Here is a 27,329-nt window from a genome sequence, read left to right as displayed (position 1 = left end):
AAGATTCTTGTGTTTTACTCACTTACACAAAAATAACTATTGTATGGATTAAAAAATTAAACACCCAAAATATGTAAGAATAATATAAGAGGACACAGACAAATTTATGTATGATTTTAGGATGAAGAAAGCCTTCTTAAATATTATGGCACAGATGAAAAAACAGTGACAGAGTAGGCGGACATTACAACTCCCATCTCCCAGAACCAAAGTGGATTACAACTTAATTTAGGAACAATCATCTTGAAAAACCAACTTTGGATTAAACTAAGAGGAATCTATAACCAAGAATCACCGAAGGAAACACACTGAGCTGGTAGGAAAGGGCTGTCCTGCTCCCAGGAGTAAGAGGTGGACCGGAGGATCTCTCATGGTGGACTGAGTTTTCCAGAGAATTGTGGGCCCTCATCCACAGGACCGGAACCCCAGCCAGCCTGGAGTCCCAGAGACTAGAAGAGGCATATGGACAGTAGTTAGCTGAAAGAAGAGCTGGGTTACTGTTTGAAAGAGGGAGACAGAACTCTCAGAACCAGGCTCCGTCTTAAAGAGACAGTGCAGAAAACCTCATTCACAGCTATTTACTTGGGGCTCAGGAAGCAGGGAGTGCAGAGAGGACTGGAGTTGCAAGAAGAGAGTGTAGTCTCAGGGACACAGGGAGAGACTGTGGAAGACAGCCACCCTGACCCTGTACTGGGTGACTCCCCAAACCTAAAGTGCTCATTCTTCCTGGGAGAACCAAGCCAATAAAGGGAAGCAATTAACCTACACACCAGAGGCTCTCCTGCTCCAGTCAGTGCAGAGAGACACTTAGAAGCAGGGGGCACATCAGGGACACAGGATTTGAGTGCTGAGGTCTGGGCTACACGGCCCCCCCCCAACATGCTGAGTACCCTACAAAGGATAGGAGGGCCAAGCTTCAGCCCATGTGGCAGACAGGGTGTGGAGCCCTGCGAGGCAGCCCGTGTGGCAGCAGCAAGGAGCGAGCCCAGAGAGGCCTCCTGTGCACCTGTGGGGGCGGAATCATGCAGAGAAAGGCATCCCCTGTGCCAATGTGGGGTGGACCCCAGCAGGGCGAGGCATCCACAGGCCCATGAGGGGTGGATCCCAGTGAGGAGTACCTTGTGCCTGTGGGGGGTAGAGCCAGGTGGCCTGCACAATGATGGCGAGGGGCAGAGCCTGGAGAGACTTCTAGCATGGCCATGGGGGGTGGAACCTGGAGAGGCAGCCTGCGCACCCACAGGGGGCAGAGCCTAGCAAGGCAAATAGCCCCTGTGCCCCCAGAGCAGCCTGAACTGCCGCCTGCGAGCCCGCACTGGTGCCCGAGTGTCTAAAAAGGCAGAAGAAGAGGCAGAGGGTGGCCAGCAGAAAAGACCTTACTTCAGGAATAGGAGGCCACACACACTGGTTAAGAATGGATAAAAGCCAGCATAGGAGTGCAGCTGATAGTTACAATGCCAAGAGGGCCCAAGAGACAGACACAAATTCTGGATAACCTATAGCTACAAGAAGGTTGCTAAGGGTCAGTCAAAAGCAGTGACCTCCACTGGTATGCACCAGGTTCCAGCCAGAAAGGTCCAGAGCTGGTACATCCAGTGGCCAGATAGGGAGAACATCAGCACAGGACCTAACAACAATAGATAAAGTGGTATCTTAAGAAAAGGTTCCTCACACCTGACCCAGCTAAAGCACAGAAAATACTGTCACAAAAAGCAAAAAAAAAAGCAGTAGCAGCAGACAAGTAGTCCACAGCAGATTACAAACAGCTGAAACCATCCCAAGAAGATTTAAAAACAACACAACTGGAAGCTGGAGGCAGACAACACCAACCCTATACTCCGCTAGCTACACAAACAACACATTCAAAGAAGCAGGCTATACAGAGACAAAATGGAAAGACAGAGAAGTGCAATTCAGATAAATCAACAAGAGAAATCCCCAGAAAAAGAACTGAATGAAATGGAAATAACCAAGATACCAGATGCAGAGTTTAGAATAATGATTTTTAGGATGCTCAAGGATCATAGAGCAACAATAGATGGACAAAATGAGCACCTAAACAAAGAGATAGCTGGCATGAAAAATGACATTGAAACCATAAAAAAGAATCAGACAGAAATAACAAACACAATATTAGAAATGAAGACTACTCTAGAAGGAATTAAAAGCAGGCTGGATGAAACAGAGGATCGAATCAGCAATTTAAAGGAAAAAATAAGCAAAAGCACAAAACCAGAACAGAAAAAAGAAAAGAGGATAAAAAAGTCTGAGGAAACTCTAAGAGAGCTCTGTGATAACATGAAGAGAAACAATACTGCATAATAGGGGTTCCTGAAGGAGAAGAGAAAGAACAAGGGATAGAGAATGTAGATGAAGAAACTATAGCTGAAAACTTCCCTAAATTGATGCAGAAAATGTCACACAAGTTCAAGAAGCTCAGAAAATCCTATTAAAGAGAAACTCAAAGAGACCTACACCAAGACACATAATAATTAAAATACCAAAGCTAAGAGATAAAGAAAGAATACTAAAAGCTGTAAGAGAAAAGCAGTCAATCAACTACAAAGGAGCCCCCATAAGGATGACATCTGACTTCTCAACAGAAACACTTGAAACCAGAAGGGAATGGCAAGAAATATTCAAAGTAATGCAAAACAAGAGTCTACAACCTAGACTTCATTATACAGCAAGGCTATTGTTTAAAATTGAAGGAGAAATAAAAAGCTTCCAGACAAAATTAAAACAACATAAAACAAAACTCAAGGAATTCATTACAATCAAACCAATGCTGCAAAAAGTGTTAACAGGCCTGTTGTAAACAGAACAAAGAAAGGAAAAGCTAGTAAAAGAGGAATGTAGATTTAAAGAATAAAATGGCAATAAACAACTACATATCAATAATAACCTTAAATGTAAATGGATTAAATGCTCCAATCAAACGACATAGGTTAGCTGCGTGGATAAGAAAACAGAGCCTGTACATATGCTGTCTATAAGAGACCCACCTCAAAACAAAAGATACAAATAGATTGAAAGTAAAGGGATAGAAAAAAATATTTCATGCAAATGGAAATTTAAAAAAGCTGGGGTAGCAAAATAGACTTTAAAACAAAGGCTACAGTAAGGGATAAAGAAGGTCACTACATAATGATAAAAGGAGCAATTCAACAGGAAGATATAACCATTATAAATATCTATGCACCTAACATAGGAGCACCTAAATATATAAAGCTGATATTGATGCACATAAAGGGCAAGATCAACAGCAATAGTATAATAATAGGGGATTTTAATACACCACTAACATCACTGGATAGATCAGACATGGCCAACATATGGCCCGCGGGCCATAATGAGTTTATGCAGCCTGTGATTAAATTTTTTTGGTTTTGTATTTTTCCGAAGCTGGAAACGGGGAGGCAGTCAGACAGACTCCTGCATGCGCCTGACTGGGATCCACCCGGCATGCCCACTAGGGGCGATGCTCTGCCCATCTTGTGGCAATCAGAGCCATTCTAGCGCCTGAGGCAGAGGCCACAGAGCCATCCTCAGCGCCTGGGCAAACTTTGCTCCAGTGGAGCCTTGGCTGCGGGAGGGGAAGAGAGAGACAGAAAGGAAGGAGAGGGGGAGGGGTGGAGAAGCAAATGGGTGCTTCTCCTGTGTGCACTGGCCGGGAATAGAACCCAGGACTCCTGCACGCCAGACCGTCGCTCTATCACTGAGCCAAGAGGTCAGGGATGTGATTAAATTTTTAATATTCTCTGCTACTTTAAAACCTCAGCTACTCAGAAGTGGAAGCATCTTTGATTATTGGAAATTGAGATATTTAAGAAAATAGTGGTATGCGGAAAAGAATTCCACGTGTGACTAATCTAGAGTTAACTTCCAATAATTGGTCGAATGGATTAGCGATACTTCTTTATTTTTTTTTAAAAAAATTCTATTATAAAGATTTACAACTTTTGTACTCGTCTGTACTCGATATGAACTGTTTGACGTTTAGCGGCAATGAGAAACCCACATTCTTTTAGGCAGAGTTTGCCACTGCGCATCCAAGGTTAAACAATTTATTTCTGTACTCAAATGTGCTGAATCAAGTGGCATTGTAGCATAGACAATAGCTGCAGTTGATAACTGGAAACGTGTCCAGGCTGTTTGTAAAACAAAATAATTGTTTTACTTGTGATATAACCCCTTCAAGCTCTTTCCATTAATTAAATATTGTTTCAATTGACTGCGATACAGTCTGGATATTTATATGGTATGTAATTATATTTTTATTAAAATATATTTTTATTAAAATAATGTTGTATATTAAAATTTATTTCCACTCACATTTATTCATAAACAAATTACATAATAATAAAATTTTGTTTACTTAAATGAATCATTTTGGTGTTTAACATTATTTAATTTTAATATTTCGTCTGGCCCATGAAAAAAGTTTTCTTTCTAATGTGGCCTGGGGGCAAAAACTGTTGGCCATGCCTGGGATAGATCCTTAAGAAAGAAAATTAACAAAAAAACAGCAGACTTAAAGGACACACTAGTGACTAGAGAAACTTGATTTAATAGATATCTTCAGAACCTTTCACCCTAAAGCAGCAGAATATACATTCTTTTCAAGTGCTCATGGTACATTCCATAGGATAGACCACATGTTAGGACATAAAATGAGTCTCAATAAATTGAAGAAGGCTGAAATCACATCAAGCATCTTCTTGGATCACAATGGCATGAAATTAGAAATCAACTACAATAGAAAAACTGAAAAAACACTCATAATCACTTGGAAACTAAACAGCATGTTATTAAATAATAAATGGATTAACAATGAGATCAAGGAAGAAACAAAAAAATGTCCTTGAAACAATAAAAATGAACATAGACAAACTCAAAATTTATGGGACACAGCAAAAGCAGTCCTGAGAGGAAAGTTCATAGCATTATAGGCATACCATAAGAAGCTGTAAAAAGCTCAAATAAATAACTTAATCCTGCATCTAAAAGAATTTAAAAAAGAATGGCAAGTAGAGCCCTAAGGAAATAGAAAAAAAATTGTAAAGGTCAGAATGAAAATAAATTACAGAGAGGCTAAAAAAACAATACAGAGGATCAATGAAACAAAGAGCTGGATCTTTGAAAAGGTAAACAAGATTGATGAACCTTTAACCAGACTAACCAAGAAAAAAAGAGAGAGGACTCAAATAAATAATATTAGAAATGAGAGTGTATAAGTAACAACTGACATAACAGAAATACAAAATATTGTAAGAAAATACTATAAAGAACTGTACAACAAAAAATTAGACAACCTAGATGAAATGAACAAATTCCATAAAACAATTCCTCAAGACATATAATCTTTCAAATATCAATCTAGAAGAATCAGAAAACCCAAACAGACCAATTTCATAAAATGAGATCAAAACAGTTATCAAAAAATTCCCAACAAACAAAAGCCCTGGGCCAGATGGCTTCACAGGCGAATTCTACCAAACACTCAAAGAACTAACTGCTATCTTCGAGGTATTTCAAAAATTCAAGAGGAGAGAAGACTTCCAAACTCCTTTTACGAGGTAAGCATAATTCTGATTCTGAAACCAGAAAAAGACATAACAACAACAACAAAAAAAACTATAGGCCAATATCCCTGATGAATTTAGATGCTAAAATTCTCAAAAAAATATTAGCAAACCAGATCTAGCAATACATGAAAAAAATCATACATCATGATCAAGTGGGATTTATTCTGGGGAGGCAAGGCTGGTACAATATTCGCAAATCAATCAAAGTGATTCATCACATAAACAAAAGGAAGAAGAAAAACCACAATTATATCAATAGATGCAGAAAAAGCATTGGAAAAAATCCAGCACCCATTTATGATCAAAACTCTCAGCAAAATGGGAATACAGGGAACATACCTCAACTTGGTAAAGGCCATCTATTACAAACCCACAGCCAACATTATACTCAATGGGAAAAAATTAAAAGCAATCCCCTTAAGATCAGGAACAAGGCAGGGGTGCCCCCTTTCACCACTTTTATTCAGCATAGTTCTGGAAGTCCTTGCCACAGAAAGTAGACAAGAAGAAGAAATAAAAGGCATTCAAATCGGAAAATAAGAAGTAAAACTGTCATTATTTGCTGATGATATGATATTGTACATAAAAAACTCTAAAGTCTCAGTCAAAAAACTACTGGACCTGATAAATGAATTCAGCAAGGTGGCATAATATAAAATTAATATTCAGAAATCAGAGGTACTTTTATACACCAACAATGAACTGTCTGAAAGAGAAATTAAGAAAAACAATCCCCTTCAGTATTGCAACAAAAAAATAAAGTACCTAGGAGTAAATTTAACCAAGGAGGTTAAAGACTTGTACTTGGAAAATTATAAAACATTGATAAAAGATATTAAGAAAGATACAAACAAGTGGAAGCATATACCATGTTCATGGATAGAAAGACTAAACATCATTAAAATGTCTATATTACCCAAAGCAATTTATAAATTCAATGCAATTCCCATTAAATTACCAATGACATATTTCAAAGAAATAGAACAGATATTCCAAAAATTTATATGAAACCAGAAAAGAACACAAACAGCCTCAGCAATCTTGAAAAAGAATAATAAAGTGGTTGGTATCACACTTCCTGATATCAAGTTATACTACAAGGCCATTGTACTCAAAACAGCTTGGTACTGGCATCAGAACAGTCATACATATCAATGGAACAGAACAGAGAACCCAGAAATACACCCACACCTTTATGGACAATTGATATTTGACAAAGGAGGTAAGAGCATACAATGGAGTAAAGACAGTCTCTTTAACAAATGGTGTTAAGAAAATTGGACAGTTACCTGCAAAAAAATGAAACTAGACCACCAAGTTATACCATTCATAAAAATAAACTCAAAATGAATAAAAGACTTAAATGTAAGCCGTCAAACCATAAGCATCTTAGTAGAAAACATTGGCAGAAAGCTCTCCGACATCTCTTGCAGGAATATATTTGCTGATTTATCTACATGGGCAAATGAAATAAATGACAGGATAAACAAATGAGGCTATATCAAACTAAAAACACTTTGCACAGCTAAAGACAATAACAAAATAAAAAGACCAACAACACAATGGGAGAATATATTTGACAATGCATCTGATACGGGGTTAGTAACCAAAAATTTACAAAGAACTTGTAAAACAACATCAGGATGATAAACAATCCAATAAAAAAATTGGCAAAAGAAATGAATAGACACTTCTCCAAAGAGGACATACAAATGGCCAATAGGCATATGAAAAAATGGTCTACATCATTAGAGAAATGCAAATTAAAACCACATTAGAGAAATGCAAATTAAAACCACAATGAGATATCACCTCACACAAGTCAAAATGGCGCTCATTAACAAAACAACATTATTATAATATGTGCTGGCGAGGATGTGGAGAAAAGGGAACCCTCCTGCACTGCTGGTGGGAATGCAGACTGGTGCAGCCACTGTGGAAAAACAGTATGGAGATTCCTCAAAAAATTAAAAATGGAGCCGCCTTTTGACTCAGCCATCCCACTTTTAGTAATATGTCCTAAGAACACAAAATCACTGATTCAAAAGCAGAAATGCACCCCTATGTTCATGGCAGCATTGTTTACAATATCCAAGATCTGGAAACAGCCCAAGTGTATGTCAGTGGATGAGTGGGTTAAAAAACTGTGGTACATGTATGTAATAGAATACTATGGGGCCATGGAAAAGAAGGAAATCTTACCTTTTGCGACAACATGGATGGACCTGGACACTATTATGTTAAGTGAAATAAGCCAGGCAGAGAAAGAAAAATATCAAATGACTTCACTCATTTGAGGAATCCAATGAACAATGTGAACTGAGCAACGGAACAGAGGCAGAGGCAGGATCAAAGGGACCAGAGGGAAAGCGGTCAGAGGGAAAGTAGAAGAGAAGATGGGATCAGAGAAGGGAAAGAGATTGGTGAAATTATATATAATGATACAGTGTTATAGAGAGTAGGACAGCAAATCCTGAAGGGAAGAGGGGAGTGTGTTGGAGGGAGGGGGACAAGGGGTATGCTGAGGGAAACACAGGGGTGGGGAGATGTATTTGGTTTGACACTTGAATCTATGTAAACACAATAAATTTAAATCAATAAAAAATAAATATTATGGTACAAAAGGCAGAAAACTTCAATAGAAAATTATTGATGAATGAAAATATAAAGTTCTATGTAAGAAAAAAACACTTTCTGATTAAAAAGCAATAAAGTGGTATAAATATGTATAACATATATTACTGGAAAGGGTTAATATTTTTTTCTGTTTTAGTGAGAGAGAGGGACAGACAGGAACAGACAGGAAGAGAGAGAGATAAGATGCATCAGTTCTTTGTTGCCGCACCTTAGTTGTTCATTGATTTCTTCTCATATGTGCCTTGACCGGGTGGTGGGGGGGTGGGGAGTAAAGCCAGTGACTCCTTGCTTAAGCCAGTGACCCTAGCCTCAAGCCAGAGACCCTAGCCTCAAGGCAGTGACCCTGGGCTCAAGCCAGCGACCTTGGGCTTCAAGCCTGCCACCTTGGGCTTCTAGCCAGAGACTTTTGGGCTCAAGCCAGCTACAATGTGAACTGAGCAACAGAACAGAGGCAGAGGCGTGATCAAAGGGACCAGAGGGAAAGCGGTCAGAGGGAAAGTAGAAGAGAAGATGGGATCTTACATTTGATCTTACACTCAAGCCAGCAACCTCAGGGTTTCAAACCTTGGTCCTGAGCATCTCAGACTGACAGTCTATCAACTGCACCACTTGTCCAGCTGGACAAGTGGGTTAATATTTTTAAAGCATAAAGAGCTTTTAGAAATTACAAAAAGAACAGCTAAAAAAAAAAATGGCCAAACTTTATAAATAGGCAACTCACAATAGAACCATACAGACTAGTAAAAACCTAAAATATCAACAGTTAGTAAAATGCACAAAATTGATAACACTTATGCCTATCAACTCTGCAAACACTTAACTATATAACATTAAATGTTGGCAAAGGAATGGATAAAAAGATTGATCTCAAACTCTAATGTTATAAATAAAAATTGGCTCTACTTCTTTTATATAAATAAATTTTTATTAATTTTAATGGGGTGACATCAATAAATCAAGGTACATATATTCAAAGAAAACATGACCAGGTTATCTTGTCATTCAATTATGTCGCATACCCATCACCCAAAGTCAGATTGTCCTCCGTCACCTTCTATCTAGTTTTTTTTTGTGCCCCTCCCCCTTCCCTTCTCTCTCCTCCCCCCCCCCCCCATAACCACCACACTCTTGTCCATGTCTCTTAGTCTCGTTTTTATGTCCTACCAATGTATGGAATCATGCAGTTCTTGTTTTTTTCTGATTTGCTTATTTCACTCTGTATAATGTTATCAAGATCCCACCATTTTGTTGTAAATGATTCAATGTCATCATTTCTTATGGCTGAGTAGTATACCATAGTGTATATGTGCCACATCTTCTTTATTCAGTCATATATATGTGTGTGTGTGTGTGTGTGTGTATGTATATGTATATATATATATATATATATATATATATATATATATATATATATATATATATTACCGTGATTAAAGCCTTTAAGGAAACTCTTGGCCAATACAACAAGAATCCATAAAAAAGTAGTGTCCTTAACATGTTCACCAAGTCCAAGTTGGCACCAACACCATTCCAAATCCCTGCAAATGCAACCCAACCCCAGTTCAGTCCGTTAGGAGCTATCACAAGGAGCAGGAGTCCAGAAAAAGTCCACATCCAGGAAAAGTCAGCATGGCACTGAAATTGTCACAATTCTATACTTTGCAGCTCATGTCCAAGTCCCAATAACTGCTGCTTCTAGCTGGTACTGATTCAGGTAGACTGGAAAAGCCATCTACAGCATGTGTGGAGATGGATCCTCTGTTCTCCTCTGCCTGGAGAGATGAGATCAGGGTGCTTTTCCCTGGAGCTCTGAAACTATGGTGTGGTAAAGAGAACCTTGGGATACACCAAGCTGGGTAGCAAAGGTAAATTCACAATAGAAGTTGGCAAAAGGGGGAGAGAGAGAGCTCTAAATTAGGAGTAGGTCCCAGCTTGAAATATGAGTGGGGCATTGAGGTAGGAGGAATAAAGGAAACACTATATATTAAACAAAGCAGCAGAAAATAGGACTATCAACATCCACAACAGAGATCTTTGAGGGAAGAATAAAAAACCTGACTATTCAGGCAAGACATAGTTAAGTGGCCCTTGTGCAAATGAGATCAGTTTATCTGCTTCTTGGAAGAAATACCCTAGGCTTATCCACAGTGTCGTAGATGGGGACAACAGCCCTGGGCACCTTCAGCCTTCAGTGGCAAGCCATAGCATTCTGGCCAAGGTTAGGTCATAGGTGGCTGGAGCAGGGCTGGAAGAGACTGAACCCTCCCTTAGAGGAGCGAGGGGGAAGCCTACCTTCCAGTGTCCCTTTTTCCTCACAGCAAAGGCATGTAAGCCTGGCAGGCTTTAGCGTAATGATCTTCCTTTTCACTATTGAAGCAGGACCCAGATGGATTTCTATGAGACCCCTTTGGGGCATTGGAGCCTTTAAGGGCATATCCTAAATGCTGGTAGTTCAACTGATCTCTATTGGGCTTTTTCTGCCTCTTGGTATCTTAAAAGCCATGCTCAGAAGATCCCACTGAGGGGCTTGAGGATCCCCATCTGCCTATATAAACCTTTTCCATATATCTGGAGCTATTTGGAAAAAGACAAAACAGTGTTAATATCTGGATCAAATAAAAGAGGGTAGAAGTTTGCAGAAGAAGATTTGGCGTCTTCTGTTCAGCATTCAAAAGAAATTTAAAAATTTTTAAGTAAAAAGCATGATATGGTAGACCCATAGGAGTTCCAGGATATGACTCCCCCCTTTTAATTTTTTTTAAATTGACCTTAAAATATTTGCTGGGTATGCTTTAATAATACCTTGACTTTAAAGATTGCAAGAAATACCCATAATTCAAAAGGTTTAAAAAATACAGTAAATGCTTTTGCTACATATGCAGGAGCATTGTCATTTTTAACCAGTTTAGGAAATCCAATAATAGAAAAATGCAAACAGACAATGAGCTCCTGTTCTGGCAGAGGTTACTATGTATATAAATCCAGAATAAGTATCCACTGTAACGTGGACATAGGACTGTTTGCCAAATGAAGGTTTATGAGTAACATCCATTTGCCAAAGTTGTCCTGGTAGGAGTCCTTGAGGGTTAACTCCAAATGAGGGGACAGATTGTAGTATAGGACACCTTGGACAGGATTTACCAATCTGCCATGCTGCTTCCTGAGAAAGTTGAAGCTGTTTACACAGGGCTTCAGTGTTCTGGTGATGAATAGTATGAGACTGAATTGTTCGATCTGTCATGGTTGCTCCAAATAATTTTCTTTTGGGTAGCTTGATCAACAAGGGCATTCCCTTGTGCTAAAGCTCCAGGGAGCATGGAGTGAGCTCGAATATGTCCTATAAAACATGGACCTCTATGTTGACATACAAGTCTTTGAAGAAGGAGGAACTGCTGAAATAATTCATCCACAGTTGTCCCTAAGACAGCAGTCTTTATAGTGGAAACAACCATAAGTAAATATTTGCTGTTTGTATATATATGGTTCTACTTTTTTAGAGAACAATTTGTCAACATGTGTAAAAAACTTTGTCATATTTTTTACCACATGTGTCTCCACTTCTAGAAATTAATCTTGAGAAAATACTCATGGATAAGTACAGTATATGTCTCTAAATATATTCACAGCAGCTTTGTAAATAATAATAAATAATGTATATTAACCTGGAGCATCCACTACCTTAGTTAATTCTAAAAGGGTATAGAAAAATATTTACTAATAAATATTTGATAATACACTTCTTTTAATTTTTAAAAATGAATACCTTAGTCATAATCAGAAAAAAATAAAAGTAATTTTGAATTTAAAAAATAATATTTAATGTGGTGGGTAGAGTAGTGATGACACTTAAAAATCTTTATAGCTTTAACATTATATAATTTAAAATGTATTTTAGAAAAGGATTAAGTTTCTAATAGTAATTGAAAAGCTAATTATAATTCTAGTCGAAATCTCAAAGATATTTTTTAATTGACATAGTAATTCTAAAAGTAATACAAAATAATTCTTAATTTTTTTTTATTGAATTTATCTGGGTGACATTGGTTAAGTAAATTATATAGGTTTTACCTGACTAGGTGGTGGCACAGTGGACAGAGTGTTGGCGTAGGACGCAGAAGACCCAATTAGAAACCCTGAGGCCGCCCACTTGAGCACAGGCTTATCCAGCTTGAGCGCAGGCTCACCAGTTTTAGCGCAGGCTTACCGGGCTTCAGTGCAGGGTCACTGGCTTCAGCGTGGGATCATAGACATGGCCCCATGGTTGCTGCCTTAAGCCCAAAGGTCTCTGGCCTGAAGTCCAAGGTTGCTGGTTTAAGTTCAAAGTCACCGGCTTAACCAAGGGGTCACTCCCTCTGCTGGAGCCTCCCGGTCAAGGCACATATGAGAAAGCAACCAATGAACAACTAAGGTGCCACAACAAAGAATTGATACTTCTCATCTCTCTCCCTTCTTGTCTGTCTGTCTCTCAATTCCTTCAAAAAATTATACAGGTTTCAAGTGTACAATTCTATAATACATCATCTGTATTTTGTATTTATGTTCAGTGCCTAAAGTCAAGTCTTCTGTCACCATTTATCTCCCCTTTACCTTCTTCTACCTCCCCTGAGCCCCCTTTCCCTCTGCTAATCACCATACTATTGTCTGTGTCTATGAGGATTTTTGTTTGATTAATCCTTTCACCTTTTTCACTCAGTCCTCCAATACCCCTCCCTTCTAACAGTTGTCAGTCTGTTTTCTGCATCTTGAGTCTGTTTCTATTGTTTTTTATTTTATTCATTAGATTCCATATATAAGTAATATATGATATTTGTCTTTCTTGACTAGCATATTTCACTTAGCATAATACTCTCTAGTCCATCCATGTTCTTTTGTTGCAAAAGTTAAGATTTCCTTCTCTATGGGCAAGTAGTATTCCATTGTGTAAATGCACCACTACTTTTTTTATCCATTCATCTACTGATGGGCATGTGGCTGCTTTAAAATCTTGGCTATTGTAAATAATGCTGCAATGAACATAGGAGTGCATATATTTTCTTTTTTAACATTTTATTTAGAAAATTTAATTTAACAGGTGACATTGATCAATAAGAGTACATAGGTTTCAGGTAAACATTTTTATAGCATTTAAACTGTTGATTATATTGTATACCCATCACCCCAAATCAAATCACTTTCCATCACCTTATATTTGTCCCTCTTTAAACCCTTCCCAACCCCTTCCCCTTCTTCTCCCTCCCTGATGTGCCCCTTCCCCTAGTAACCACTTCACTTTTATCTATGTCCACGAGTCTCAGTTTCATATCCCACCTATGTGTGAAATCATACAGTCCTTAGCTTTTTCTGATTTACTTATTTCACTCAGTATAATGTTCTCAAGGTCCACCCATGTTGTCATAAATGTCATGTCATCATTTCTTATGCCTGAGAAGTATTCCATTGTAGATATGTATCACATTTTCTTTATCTAATCCTCTATTGAGGGAAACTTTGGTTGTTTCCATGTCTTGGCTACTGTGAATAATGCTCTGATGAACATGGGGGGGGGGTGCACATGTCTTTACATACTAATGTTTTTGAGTTTTGGGGGTAGATATCCAGAAGAGGAATTGCTGGGTTATACGGTAGTTCTATTATTAGTTTTTTGAGGAAGCACCATATTTTCTTCCCTAATGGTTGTGCTAATTTTCATTCCCACAAGCAGTGAATGAAGGTTTCTTTTTTTCCACAGCCTTTTCAACACTTTTTATTACCTGTCTTGTTGATCATAGCCAATCAAACAGCTGTGAGGTGGTATCTCTTTATAGTTTTGATTTGCATTTCTCAAATAGCTAGTGAAGATGGCATCTTTTCATATATGTGTTGGCCATTTGTAATTACTCTTGGAAGAAGTGTCTGTTCAAGTCTTCTCCCCATTTTTTAATTAGATTGCTTGCTTGTTTGTTGCTGACCTTTGTGAGTTCTTTACATATTTTGGATATTAACTCGTTATCAGAGCTGTTCTTTGCAAATATCTTCCATTTAGTTGGCTGCCTATTTGTTTTGTTGTCAGTTTCTTATGCTGTGCAGAAGCTTTTAGTTTGATAGTTCATTTATTTTTACTTTACATCCCTTGTCTTTGGGGTCAAATTCACAAATTGATCTCTAAAGCCAAGGTTCATGAGTATAAAACCTATGTTTCCTTCTATGTAGTTGATTATTTAAGATCTTATATTTAGGTCTTTGATCCATTTTGAATTAATTTTTGTGCAAGGGGACAAACTGTACTCAAGTTTCATTCTTTTGCATGTGGCTTTCCAATTTTCCCAGTACCATTTATTGGGCTTTCTGTTCTTCATTGTGTGTTTCTGGTTCCTTTGTTGAAGATGATTTGTTCATATATATGTGATTTTATTTCTGGGCTCTTGATTCTGCTCCATTGGTCTGTATGTCTATTGTTTTTTTGCCAATACCATGCTGTTTTGATTATTGTGGCTCTATAGTATAATTTGAAGTTAGGTAGTGTGATACCTCATATATTCTTTCAAATTAGTGTTTTGGGCTTCTTTGCATAAATTCCCAGAAATGGAATTGCTGGGTCATAAAGCAGTTCCATTTTTAATTTTTTGAAGCATCTCCACATTGTTTTCCACAGTGGCTGCACAAATCTGCATTCCCACTGACATTGCATGAGGATTCTCTTTCCTCTGTGTCCTAGCCAACACTTGTTGTTCGTTGATTTATTGAGGCTAGCCATTCTGACATGTGTGAGGTGATATCTCATGGTTTTCATTTGCATTTCTCTGATGACTAGTGATGTTGAACATTATTTTGTATGTTTATTTGCCATTTGTATGTCCTCTTTCTTGAAGTGCCTTTTCTGGTTCTTTGCCCATTTGTAATTGGATTGTTAAAGTTTTTTTTGGGGGGGGGGTTCAGTTGTTATAAGTTTTTTATTAGTTTTGGATAGTAAGCCCTTATCAGCTGCATCATTGGTAAATATGTTCTCCCATTCATTGTCTTTTCATTTTGTTGATGGTTTCTTCTGCTGTATAAAAACTTTTTAGTTTGATGTAGTTTCATCTGTTTATTTTTTTCTTTCCTGAGGAGCTATATCAGAATAATTACTGCTATGAAAAATGCCTGAGATTTTGCTGCCTGTGTTTTCTTCTAGGATTTTTATGGTTTGAATCTAACATATATATTTTTAATCCATTTTGAGTTTATTCTTGTGTATGGTTTAAGAAGGTGGCCTATTTTCTTTTTTTTGGCACATATCTGTCCAACTATACCAATGCCATTTATTGAATAGACTATCTTTATCCCATTGGATATTCCTGCCTCATTTGATGCATATTAATTGACCATAAAGTCATGGGTTTATTTTTGGGCTCTCTATTCTGGTCCATTGACCTACGTATATGTCTGTTCATGTTAGTACCATGCTGCCTTGAATACTATGGCTTGTAGTATAGTTTGATATCAGGCAGCATGATTCCTCTTTGTTCTTTTTTCTCAAGATTGTTGTGGCTATTTGGGGTCTTTCATGATTTCATATAAATTTTTGCAATATTTTTCCAGTTCTAAAACATATACCATTGTATTTTGATAAGAACTGCATTGAATCTATAGATTGCACTGGGTAGTATGAACATTTTGAGATTAATGCTTCCTATCCATAAACATGGTAAATGCTTCCACTTATTTGTATGGTCCTCAATTCCTTTGTTCAGTGTCTTATAGTTTCCAAGTATAGTCCTTTCACATCCTTGGTTAAATTTATTCCTAGGTATTTTATTCTTTCTGATGCGATTGTAAATGGGATTGTTTTATTTCCCTTTCTGGAAGTTCATTATTGGTATATAAAAATGCAACTAATTTCTGGATATTTATTTATGCTGCTACTTTACTTAATTCATTTATCAGTTCTAGTAGATTTTTGGTGAAATCTTTCGGGTTCTCTATATATAGTATCACGTCATCTGCAAATAATGACAATTTTACTTCTTTTTTTCCAACTGGATGCCTTTTATTTCTTCTTCTTGTCTGATTGCTGTGGTTAGGACTTCCAGTACTATGTTGAATAAGAGTGGTGATAGCAGATATCTCTGTTTTGTTTCTGATCTTAAAAAAAACACTTAGTTTTTGCCTTTTGAGTATGATGTTAGGCTGTGGGTTTGTCATATATGGCCCTTATTATGTTGAAGTATGTTCCTTTATTCCCACTTGAGACTTTTTATCAAAAATGGGTGCTGAATATTATCATACCTTTTCTGTATCTATTGATACAATCATTTGATTTTTATCATTCATTTTGTGTATATGGTGTAGCATGTTTATTGATTTATGGATATTGTACCAAACTTGCATCCCCAGAGTTAAGCTCACTTGATCATGGTGTGTAATATTTTTAATGTATTGTTGAATCCAATGTGCTAATATTTTGTTGATTTTAGAATCTATGTTCATTTTGGACTGTTAAATACCAACCTGTATTTTTCTTTCTTTGTAGTATCTGAATCTGGTTTTAGAATTAAGATAATGCTGGCCTCATAAAGTGAGTTTGAGAAACTTTCCTCCTCTTGGATTTTTGTAATATTTTGAGGACAGTTGTTAATACTGCTCTGAATGCTTGGTAAAAGGAATTCTTATTTTTTTCTATAGGAAGGGAACTGATATGGGATTTTCAGTAAACATAGAGTATTAGTTATAAAATAACTAGAGGATGTAATATGTATATACATTAAAATGAGTTTTTAAATAACTTCTAGTGATGTGAAAATGCCAACACTCATATATTATACATGCAAAGAGAATATGAATCCTTTTTAAAAAAACATGGAGTTAGATTTTAAAAGACTAAAAAGAATTTTAAAAAATCTATGGAATTATTTATGTGATTATAGTAATTATATTTTCTGTGGAAATACAATTTTTCAAGAAAGATGAAATTAAATACCATACCCTTATCATCTTTCTCTTATGGTACTTCCTTAAAAATTTCTTCTGTTTTTCCAATTTTCCTGAAGAATCTTGAAAAAAATCAGAATTTAAAACATATATGTTAGTGTGTATACATATATAATAACTCGTTTAAAAGTAAAAATAATTTAACTACTTTAATTAAAAAATATATGAAACTATCCCATGAGATCAACTAGCTATTTTGATAAGCATAATGATACACACACAAACTCTTATTGAATGACTAAATAACTACAGGAAGTCCTGGGGTTACGACGACAGTCTCAACATATGACGTTTTGAATTTTGACACTCACTCCCATAAAAACTTTAAAAAATTGAGACATAAGTGTTTCAGCTTACACTGTTAGGGTCATATTTACAGACTATGTGGGTCAACTAGTTTGGTTGTGCGTGGCAGAAGAATAATGCGGCATAGGAGTGAGGGAGTTGGCATCCCCCAGTATGCTTACCTACACCATTTTGGACTGTTAAAAGTGCAAGTGTTTCATTTATGTTGCTTTGTTTGGTGACTTTTTGGACCTTATCATGGCTCCTAAATGAAAGTCAGTCTTTAAAGAAGAGGAAAGTGGCCCTGGCCGGTTGGCTCAGCGGTAGAGCGTTGGCCTGGCGTGCGGGGGACCCGGGTTTGATTCCCGGCCAGGGCACATGAGAGAAGCACCCATTTGCTTCTCCACCCCGCCCCCCTCCTTCCTCTCTGTCTCTCTCTTCCCCTCCCACAGCCAAGGCTCCATTGGAGCGAGGATAGCCCGGGCGCTGGGGATGGCTCCTTGGCCTCTGCCCCAGGCGCTGGAGTGGCTCTGGTCGTGGCAGGGCGACCCCCCCGGAGGGGCAGAGCATCGCCCCCTGGTGGGCAGAGCGTCGCCCCCTGGTGGGCGTGCCGGGTGGATACCGGTTGGGCGCATGCGGGAGTCTGTCTGAGTGTCTATCCCCGTTTCCAGCTTTAGAAAAATACAAAATAAATAAATAAATAAATAAAAAGAAGAGGAAAGCCATCACGATGGATGTCACAGAGCTACTGGCATCACATGGAGAGGAGCTGTCTGCAGAGCACCCGATTCAGCTGGAGAAGCAGTTGATTGAAGAGGAAGAGATAGAAACCCCAAACCCAAGAGATTTACTACCAAGAGTCTGGCAGAAGGTTTTTCTATGGTAGAGAATGGGTTGGCAAAATTTCAGGCTGAGGACTCCAGCAATAACAGACTCAGTAAGGTCTACAGAGCTGTTATGGATGCCTTGCAATGCTATAGGTAGATTTTGGAAGAGAAGAAGTCATCAACCTTCCTGACTAGCCCGGAACAATTCTTTAAGGAAGTAGAGAGGCCTGTAACACATCCTGTACCCTCTCCATCAGCTGCATCTTGAGATGAAACACCTGTAGTACAGGTAGAATCATCTCCAGTGTCTCATGCATGTTCCTTAGGCAATCCTGATTCACCTGACCTAGTATCTCCAGCACTTTCTGCAGGTTCTCCTGCCTCTCCAGCTGCCTCCTCCCAATAGGTCACTCTCTCCCACCTTGCAATGCCCTTACCAGTGTGCAAGCCAACCACAGGAATAAAGGGAAGGAATTTTTTTTACACTTATTTTTTTTTCATTTTTTCTGTTAATATAGTACAGTGTACAGTGTGGTATATTTATGTCCTTTTCCTTTTTCTGTGGCTTAGTTGTGTTTTTGTGTTCTAGATTATTATTTTATAACTATGTTAGGATAGGTAAGTGACTTAGGATAGGGTGTGTTTTGACTTATACCAAAATTTGGCTTGTGACACTCTTGTAGGAATGGAACTGTGTTATAACCTATTTTATATCTTCTTTCTTTTTTTGTTTTTTAGAACTGCTGTATTCCAACTAGTATGTCTGTAGTACTTACTTCTATATCTAAAGTTTTACTTCAATCCCTTTTTATTGAACAAGCCATTGTTTTCCAAAAAGTTCAGTAACTGCATTGGTGATTTTATGGTCACCTTAAATTTAAGAATGTACAATACTTTGAAACAGGGCCTAATAAAAGACTATGGGGGGGTCTGAAGTCAGTTAACATAAACTTAAGTGTAAACTCTGAAATTTGCACATTGAGGACAATGAATATATATAAAATTAGTTTTTTTAAGTGTACACATGTGCACTCTTTCTCTTTCTCTCTCTGTCTATACATATATTTCAAAACTATTGATATTAAAATAATCCTAAATTAAATAAGAAAATTTAAAATAAGACAGTAGCAAATTTAATAGTAGTACATTTTAATACATAATTAAAATCTGAAAAACCAAGGTCCATAAAAGAATATTAAATATCTAAATAATATAACTAATTAAAAATTTTTTTTTTCTTGTGGGAGAGGGAGAGTCAGAGAGAGGGGCAGATAGGGATAGACAGACAGGAAGGGAGAGAGATGAGAAACATCAATTCTTCATTGCGGTTCCTTAGTTGTTCATTGATTTATTTCTCATATGTGCCTTGACCAGGGGCTACAGCAGACTGAATGACCCCTCGCTCGAGCCAGCGATCTTGGGCTTAAGCTGGTGAGCCTTGCTCAAACCAGATGAGCCCACGCTCAAGTTGGCGACCTCGGGGGTCTCAAACCTGGGACCTCCATATCCCATTCCGACGCTCTATCCACTGTGCCACCACCTGGTTAGGCTAAAATTATTTATTTTATAAACATAACCAATATCAGCATTTTTAAGGCTTATGCTGTATATGACACACTTGCCCATTAAATCAAGAATAAGACAGGAATTATCACTGGTACCTAAAAACTGTTCTGAAAGTGTTACTTAGATTAAAAGAAATACAAATACTAAAAAAAGGTAATAATTATCATTACTAGTAGAAATGCTTTTTACTCAGTCTGCAGCTATTCAGTACTGAATGCTAAATACTTCTTTCCTACAAGGTAACCTAGCTCATGTTCATCAACTCTCACTCCTTTTCCTTTGGGTTTTAAGTATTTATGTTCTGCCACCCTGGCTGTTGCTGGCTTGCTTGTCTCTGGTACTAGTATCAGTTGATACAATACTGTTTCCCTGATATTTGGCTACCTCTGCTCCAGCTTAAAGTTCACAGCTATTTGATTCTTTGTCTGAGCAATACTTTCTTTAAACCACGTGCTTATATTCAACTAAAAATCTGTACTGGACCATTTTGAAATGAAGAGGTTTTAAAATAAAATACAGCTATTTTTATGTTTTTAGATATTTTATACCTTAGGATTTCATTCTTTATGAGATTTCACAAAGAGATACAGACACACACACACATACACACAGACAACTAACCATTATTTTGCTCTTATAAAAATAAGGTTTACCTGTCTCAGAAACTATGCTGTCCCACTCAAATATCTTAGAGGCATGGTTTTCCAAAAGCAATGAACATTCTTGTAGTCTTGATTCCATGATCGCCACTGTATCATATATTCTAGGGACATTTTCCCATAGATATGTATAAATTGAATTAAATGAACTATCTTCTTTTATTTTATTCAGAGTGTATAACCATATATCATTATCTTCAAAAATAACTTCCTTTGGCCAATAATCCTGTAAAAAATGAGCTAAAATTGAATCAATGAGCTAAAATTGAGATTTTATTACATAGCATTATTTTTTATTAAACGTAGTTTTCAAAAACTCATAGCCACAGACAGCAGTATAGTGATTATAAGAAAGAAAAGAGACTGGGGAGAGAGAAGAGGGTAAAAGAGGGTAAATGGTGATAGAGACTTGATTTGGGGTGATGAACACACAGTGCAGTCAGTGTACAGCTGATGCCATAAACTATAGACCTGTGTACCTGAAACCTGCAAAATCTTATTAACCACTGTCACCCCCATTAATCCAATTAAATTTAAAAAATTTTTGGAAATAATTATAAACTTAAGAAGTTTCAAATGCTTTATTAAAATTATTTTCCTGAATCATTTGAAAATACGTTGCTTAACTGATGATCCACCATCCTTTAATATTTTAGTGTGTGTTTCCTAAAAACAAACACATTTTTTTATATAACCTAAATATAACCATCAGAATCAGGAAATAAGCACTGATGCATTAAACTCAGGTTTAATTCCTATTCAATCCTCAGGTTTAATTCAAATTTCATCAATTGAACCAATAATGCCCTTTATAGAAGAAGGATTTAGTTCAATATCACACATTACATTTTGGTTTCATCTGTCCTTAGTTCCTCAGTCTTTTCTGTGTACTTAAAACCATGAGCTCATGCCTGACCTGTGGTGGCGCAGTGGATAAAGCGTCGACCTGGAATGCTGAGGTCGCCGGTTCAAAACCCTGGCTTGCCTGGTCAAGGCACATATGGGAGTTGATGCTTCCAGCTCCTCCCCCCTTCTCTCTTTCTGTCTCTCTCTCCTCTCTCTCCCTCTCTGTCTCTCTCTCCTCTCTAAAAATGAATAAATAAAATTAAAAAAATGATATACTTATTAAAAAAAACAACAACCATGAGCTCACGTTGGTATCTTTGTTGTAAAGTAGCGTACCTTAATTCCGCGGGTTTACGTAGAGACACCAAGGCAGGATACAGAAGAATTTTTAGGAGGAGATTTATTAATAAACCGGCTGCATATGACTTACATGGGGTATAGCTAACCCAAATCATGTGTGTGCAAAATAGCCCTGACGCTAGTTATATAGACTTGATCACATATAGGTTGGGGGAAAAGAAGGAGGAGCATGATACAATAATTAATTATTAACAAGCTTATCACATTCGTCTATAGGATCTATAAAAAACATTCCTACATATTAAAACTTACAAGGTAACACAATAGTGATGTCATTTTACATATCAAAGACATTCACAAATCTTTTAGTGTCTACCTCCTATTCCTTTGTCTAGAGGTATATGTTACTCTCAGGACTCCAGGAAGGGAGGAAGAGTTAAAATCAGTGTAGGATATGTAAATATTGCCTCTTATTGAAAGGGAAAGGAAGTTTTTAGATAATCTTTATCTTCTTTGTTGTCTAGCAAGTAGTAGCCTCAATCCTTCCAGAGAACTAGATGACCCATTTGTCCTTATAAGCCAGAAAGCTCCTGCATTCTTCTCCCTACATTTTCCACAGAACGGAGGGGGCAAGAAGCCTGACTTTTCCTCTTTAAAATGATGTTGCCAATACTAAGTTTTACAGTTCTTTGGCACCTTATCACACCTTTAATTCCAATTCCAATTCCAAATATTCTAGTTTTCTCTCTTTCCATATTATAATTATCACCTCCAACAGTGAAAAATCTAGCTGCCATTATCTTTAATATATGTATTAGTTTTATCAGTCTTTTCTGGTGATCACTAACCAATCTCATATCTATTGATAACCTCTAGCCTCTACCAAATGTCTTTCTTATCCCAACACCCTTTAACTGGCTGCTTATTCTATGGGTATACCCTCCTTACTCCAACTTGGGCTCTGATTTCCCATATCAGGCCATAGCCTACCTCCCCTCCTCCTGAAATCACGCTCCACCCCTATCCCTGGCCATGTGTGTATACCATCCTTATTCCCTTGAACTCTGACACCTTTGGTGTCCCATGGACACCCTCCTCACTGTGGTTGAGTTCAGACAGCTTGCTCTGTGCTACCCCAGTACATCCCCATCTCCCCAGCCAATGTGGATGCCTGCCTTGGTTTGGCCCCCAAATGGCTTTAGCACTAAATTATTCAGGTAAGAAAGGAAAGGAAGAAAAGAGAACAAAAGAGAGGGGGAAACAATAGGAATGAAAGGGGAATCACAACATTAATATTTGCAAATCCAAATATAAGATTATCTTTCAATATAATCAATTAATAACAAAACAAAGAGAGTTAGCCAATATAATTAAGAGTTTATAAGTAACAGAATGCCTTCTGGAATGATAGGAAATTTGCATATGATGAAACTCTTTAATAAGTTTTGGGTAAAATATTCTGGGAATTTAGTTAAATGGGAATATATCTGAAATCTGCCGATCAGGAAATTTAAACTTGCCTTGGTCTATTCCACTTCTTTTCTTCTTCATTTAAAAGCCTACTAAGCCACTAATGCTAAAGGGATTATAAAGTAGAAAACACAGTGGCTAGTTAGACCTATCAAAGCCCACTCAACTCTAAAATTTAATGATGTGCGCATTCTGCTACAGTCTTTATTGATGATCTAAATTTGGGAAGCAGTTTGTCCTTTGTCCTATGTCTGTCGGACACTAGAGCTGATACCTTCTGCCATGGTCTGAATGTTTGTGTCACCCCAAAATGTGTATGTTGAAATCCTAACCCTAAATGTGATTGTATTAGGTAGTGGAGCTTTTGGGAGGTGATTAGGTCACCAGGGTGGAACCTTCATGATCGGTATTAGTGCCCTCCCTTATAAAAGAGGCTCCAGAGAACTTGCTCATCCCTTTTACCATGTAAGGGCACAGCAAGGAGGCTCTCTATATGAAACAGGAAGCAGGTGTTGTATAAATCTGCTGGTACCTTGATCTTTTTTTCCCCAGCCTCCAGAACTATGATATAAATTTCTGTTGTTTATAGGCCCCCAAAAAGCTTACTAAAGCTGTCATATACATCTTTATTTATGACTTGTGCTAAGGATAGTAAGTGCCTAAATAATACCAAGCTTTTAATGTTGGAAAACTTTCTCAGAGAGATCTAGGTCCCTCTGCCATTTTGGAATAAAGAATATTACTTAGATACATTAGTGTACTTTCCCAAATCCTTCAAACATATATTTTAAAAAAGACACACAATGCCTAGGTACTAAATGTCAAAAATACAAAAATCTCAGGAGAATAAGATACAGTCACAGTATACAATCCCCGGAGTCAAACATTGTCAAATTAAAATGACAGTCACTTTTGGAAACATAGTCCTTATGGGTCATTTAAACAGATGGATGGATAGGAAAATTGAACAGAGACAGGCTTTCCAGAAAGCCATAGCAGTTTAGAGTGCATTTGTATTTCTCTTATATTTTATTCACTTGTTTATAATATGCCTCATAAAAAAGAATGACAGTTTCACAAAGGCAGGGGCCTTTGCCTGTTTTTACTCTTAATTTGAACAGAGTGACTATTCACTTTTCACTTGAAATAATTAGAAAATTTCATCTGAAATTATAGGTTCTCAAATATGTATGATGGTATAGTCTAAATGTCTCTATAATTATTTGCTGAGTTTGGCTTAATTTTAACAATAATTCCTTTCCCTTGACATTAAAAAAGACCTGGAATATTATAATTAGGCTACAGCACATTTCCATCAATATTTAAATTAAAATTGTTGCAAAAGCTTGTCCTAAATGTAGTTCAAAATATCTGGCTCTGCCACAGTGACTGAAATAAACTTTTTGTAAACTAGGAATATTTTCATTTTCTATTTGCTGCCTAAAAGAACTCAAGCCAATTTCAAAACATTAAGAAAAACTTAAACAAATATAAAAACAATATAGATATTTGAAAATAGATATTTTTAAAATTCAATTGTCAACAGTTTAGTCACAGCAAATTCTGTTTACATTTAAGCATAAGTAAGTGCAAATTAAAGTCTAATCTACTCAAAATATGCACACGCCTCATTAAAAAGCCTCCTGTTCCCTCTGCCTTCCACACTCACATCTTTTTCCTAGCCCTTGACACTCCACAATGCAAAACAAACATGACCTTCAGACTCAAAAGTACATGGACCCAAGAGAAAATCCATACAAGTCCAATAACTTCAGATCAGTAGTTAAACATAAAGGAAACTAGAGCTTTCAATATAAAACCACATTATAAATATTTTATTCTAATTCAACATCAAAGAATACCGATGCAACATGACTACATATTACCTGAGTCTAGCTGTGGTAAATAGTTAATGATGTTAGTAAGCATAATTTTTAGATATTCTTGAAGGTGTAAATATATAAGACAGAAATCTTATCTGAACAATATTATATAGAAATTTCTACATAATTCTTCTGATAAGACACAGGACAAGAAGTTTCTTAAAGTGAAAAAGAGAATAGAACAATGACAAAAGGGAATGGCTGTAAGATAAGAGCTTAATGAAAGGATGTAAATATTTATAAACATTTCCCACATTAACTGCAATGCTATTTATGATCGCTAAGATTTAGAGGCAGCCCAGGTGCCCATCAGTAGATGAGGGGATAAAAAAGATGTGGTTATGTTTACATAATAAAATACTGCTCGACAGTAAAACAGAAGGAAATCTTACCTTTTGCAACAAAAAGCATCAATGGACCTGGAGAATATTATGCTAAGTGAAATAAGTCAGTCAGAGAAAGGCAAATACCACATGATTTCACTTATATGTGGACTCTTATGAATAAACGAAACAAAACAAAACAAAAGTCATAGACACAGACAACAGTACGGTGATTACCAGCGGGAAAGGAGGGTGGGGAGGTAGAAAAAGGTATAAGGGCGGGATAAATGGTGACAGAAGGAGACTTGACTATGGGTGGTGAACACAGAATACAATATACAGATGATGTATTGTAGAATTGTACATCTGAAACCTATATAATTTTCTTAACCAATGTCACCAAAATAAATTCAATAAAAAGTTTCAAAAAAAAAGAAAGAAAATGGGACTTACAGAATTTCTGTTCCTACGGTCTTTTTCTAAGCTTTTACATCTCTATAGCTGATTATTTTAAAGGATGTATTGGCACATAAAATAGAATGCTCTACTCACCCAATTTTGAAGCTTTAAGAATTCTTCAATATTCTTTGGAGGTTCTTGATTTTTCTAATAAAGGAAAATCAATATTGTTCATTAACATAAATTTAAGTTGTTGGTAATGCTTGTATATAATTTACTTAAATGAAGAGGCTGAACTTAACTTATAATTTTCAGAATCTTAAGATATTGTAAAATCTTTACTTTATAAAGTCCCTTCTTGAAAAGTGACAGAGATCAACGTTTAAATTCTGTGCCTCCAAACCAAATTCTATAAAAGGCTTCCTCTGATACACTGATCCTAGAGAAAAGCTCCATATGAGTCCTTCTCAATGTCCTCATTTAATTTTCTTACAACAGTTACAAGATATTTTGGGGTATCTTGGATGGTGTCTGCAATAAATCTAGAGCCAAAAATGTAATAGCATGCTTTTCTTGCTTATGAAGTATTTAAAAAGCCACACTAGTGATGTGGTGAAAATACTTAAAATTGTTGGATGTTTCAGTGTAATAAATAATAATTCTATTTTTATTAGTAGTTTTTTTTGTAAATTAAAAATATATTTATCATTATACAAATTAATTTTAATCTAGACCACACCTTGCTCTTCCTTACCTTAGAGACTGTGTACACATTCTTCCTGCTGCTTAGAAGGCTCCCTGTCCCAAACCCATTTCTTCCAACCCATTTTTGGCCCATTTAACTCATTTCAAGTATCAAATTAAAAGCCACTTTTTCTAGGAAGCCTAACTTGGTCCCCAAAAGATTCTCTATGGTAACAGACAGCAGATTTGTATCTTTATAAGGATAGCAACTATGGTGTCATAACTGCTGAAGGGAAAATTTCATACAGAGCTGGTCCATGCTCATAAGTACTTTCAGTGTGCATTAATTAATAAATAAATGAGTAGATGAATGTCAGAGAAATATGTAGGTGGTTTAAAAATTTTAAATAAGAACAAACATTTCCAGAGAATGAAAAACCAGCAAGAAGACAAAAATAAGAGAAATTCAGAATATCCTATTATAATATCCAATTGGTTTGATGATGATATGGCTGAAAAGATTGCATTACATTTTAATTTATTAAAATACATATTTCTAACCAGTAGCTAAAATGATCAAGATTACAATTTCACAAGGCCATGTTTTATAAAAATAACCACACATTTGAGTTTGAAAATATTTCTTTCTCTTAATATTGCTTAAAATATATGATCTATATAAGCAAATATATAAATATAAATAATAAAAAACAAAGGATATATGTGACAATCATAAAAACAAGTATTCAGATACAAAGATGCATTGAGTTGTCAGAGAAACTTTATTGAAAGCACTAGGTCTAGTCTGATTGTGAGGAGTAAGAAATAAGAGAGAAGATACATAATGTGTGTAGAGACAAAAACTTTATAATATTATATCTTCACAGCGGAAAAACCTGGAACAAGTGAAAATCCTACC

General features: G+C 36.6%; 1 protein-coding gene across 1 annotated transcript in view; it reads right to left on the bottom strand.

Annotated features, from left to right (window-relative positions):
• FAM227B (family with sequence similarity 227 member B) overlaps positions 1 to 27,329 on the bottom strand; it is a 236,095-nt gene that overhangs the window by 195,957 nt on the left and 12,809 nt on the right. The window contains exons 5-7 of the mRNA XM_066343624.1: positions 25,880 to 25,933; positions 20,500 to 20,731; positions 17,163 to 17,230 (exon numbers count right to left, since the gene is read on the bottom strand). Coding sequence (XP_066199721.1) covers positions 17,163 to 17,230; positions 20,500 to 20,731; positions 25,880 to 25,933 — 354 coding nt within the window. The remainder of the gene's footprint in view (positions 1 to 17,162; positions 17,231 to 20,499; positions 20,732 to 25,879; positions 25,934 to 27,329) is intronic.

The sequence above is a fragment of the Saccopteryx leptura genome, chromosome 6 (assembly GCF_036850995.1).
Source record: "Saccopteryx leptura isolate mSacLep1 chromosome 6, mSacLep1_pri_phased_curated, whole genome shotgun sequence".
Classification (NCBI taxonomy): Eukaryota; Metazoa; Chordata; class Mammalia; order Chiroptera; family Emballonuridae; genus Saccopteryx; species Saccopteryx leptura.
Note: the sequence above shows the minus strand (reverse complement) of the source record. Positions and strands in the feature narration are given on the sequence as shown.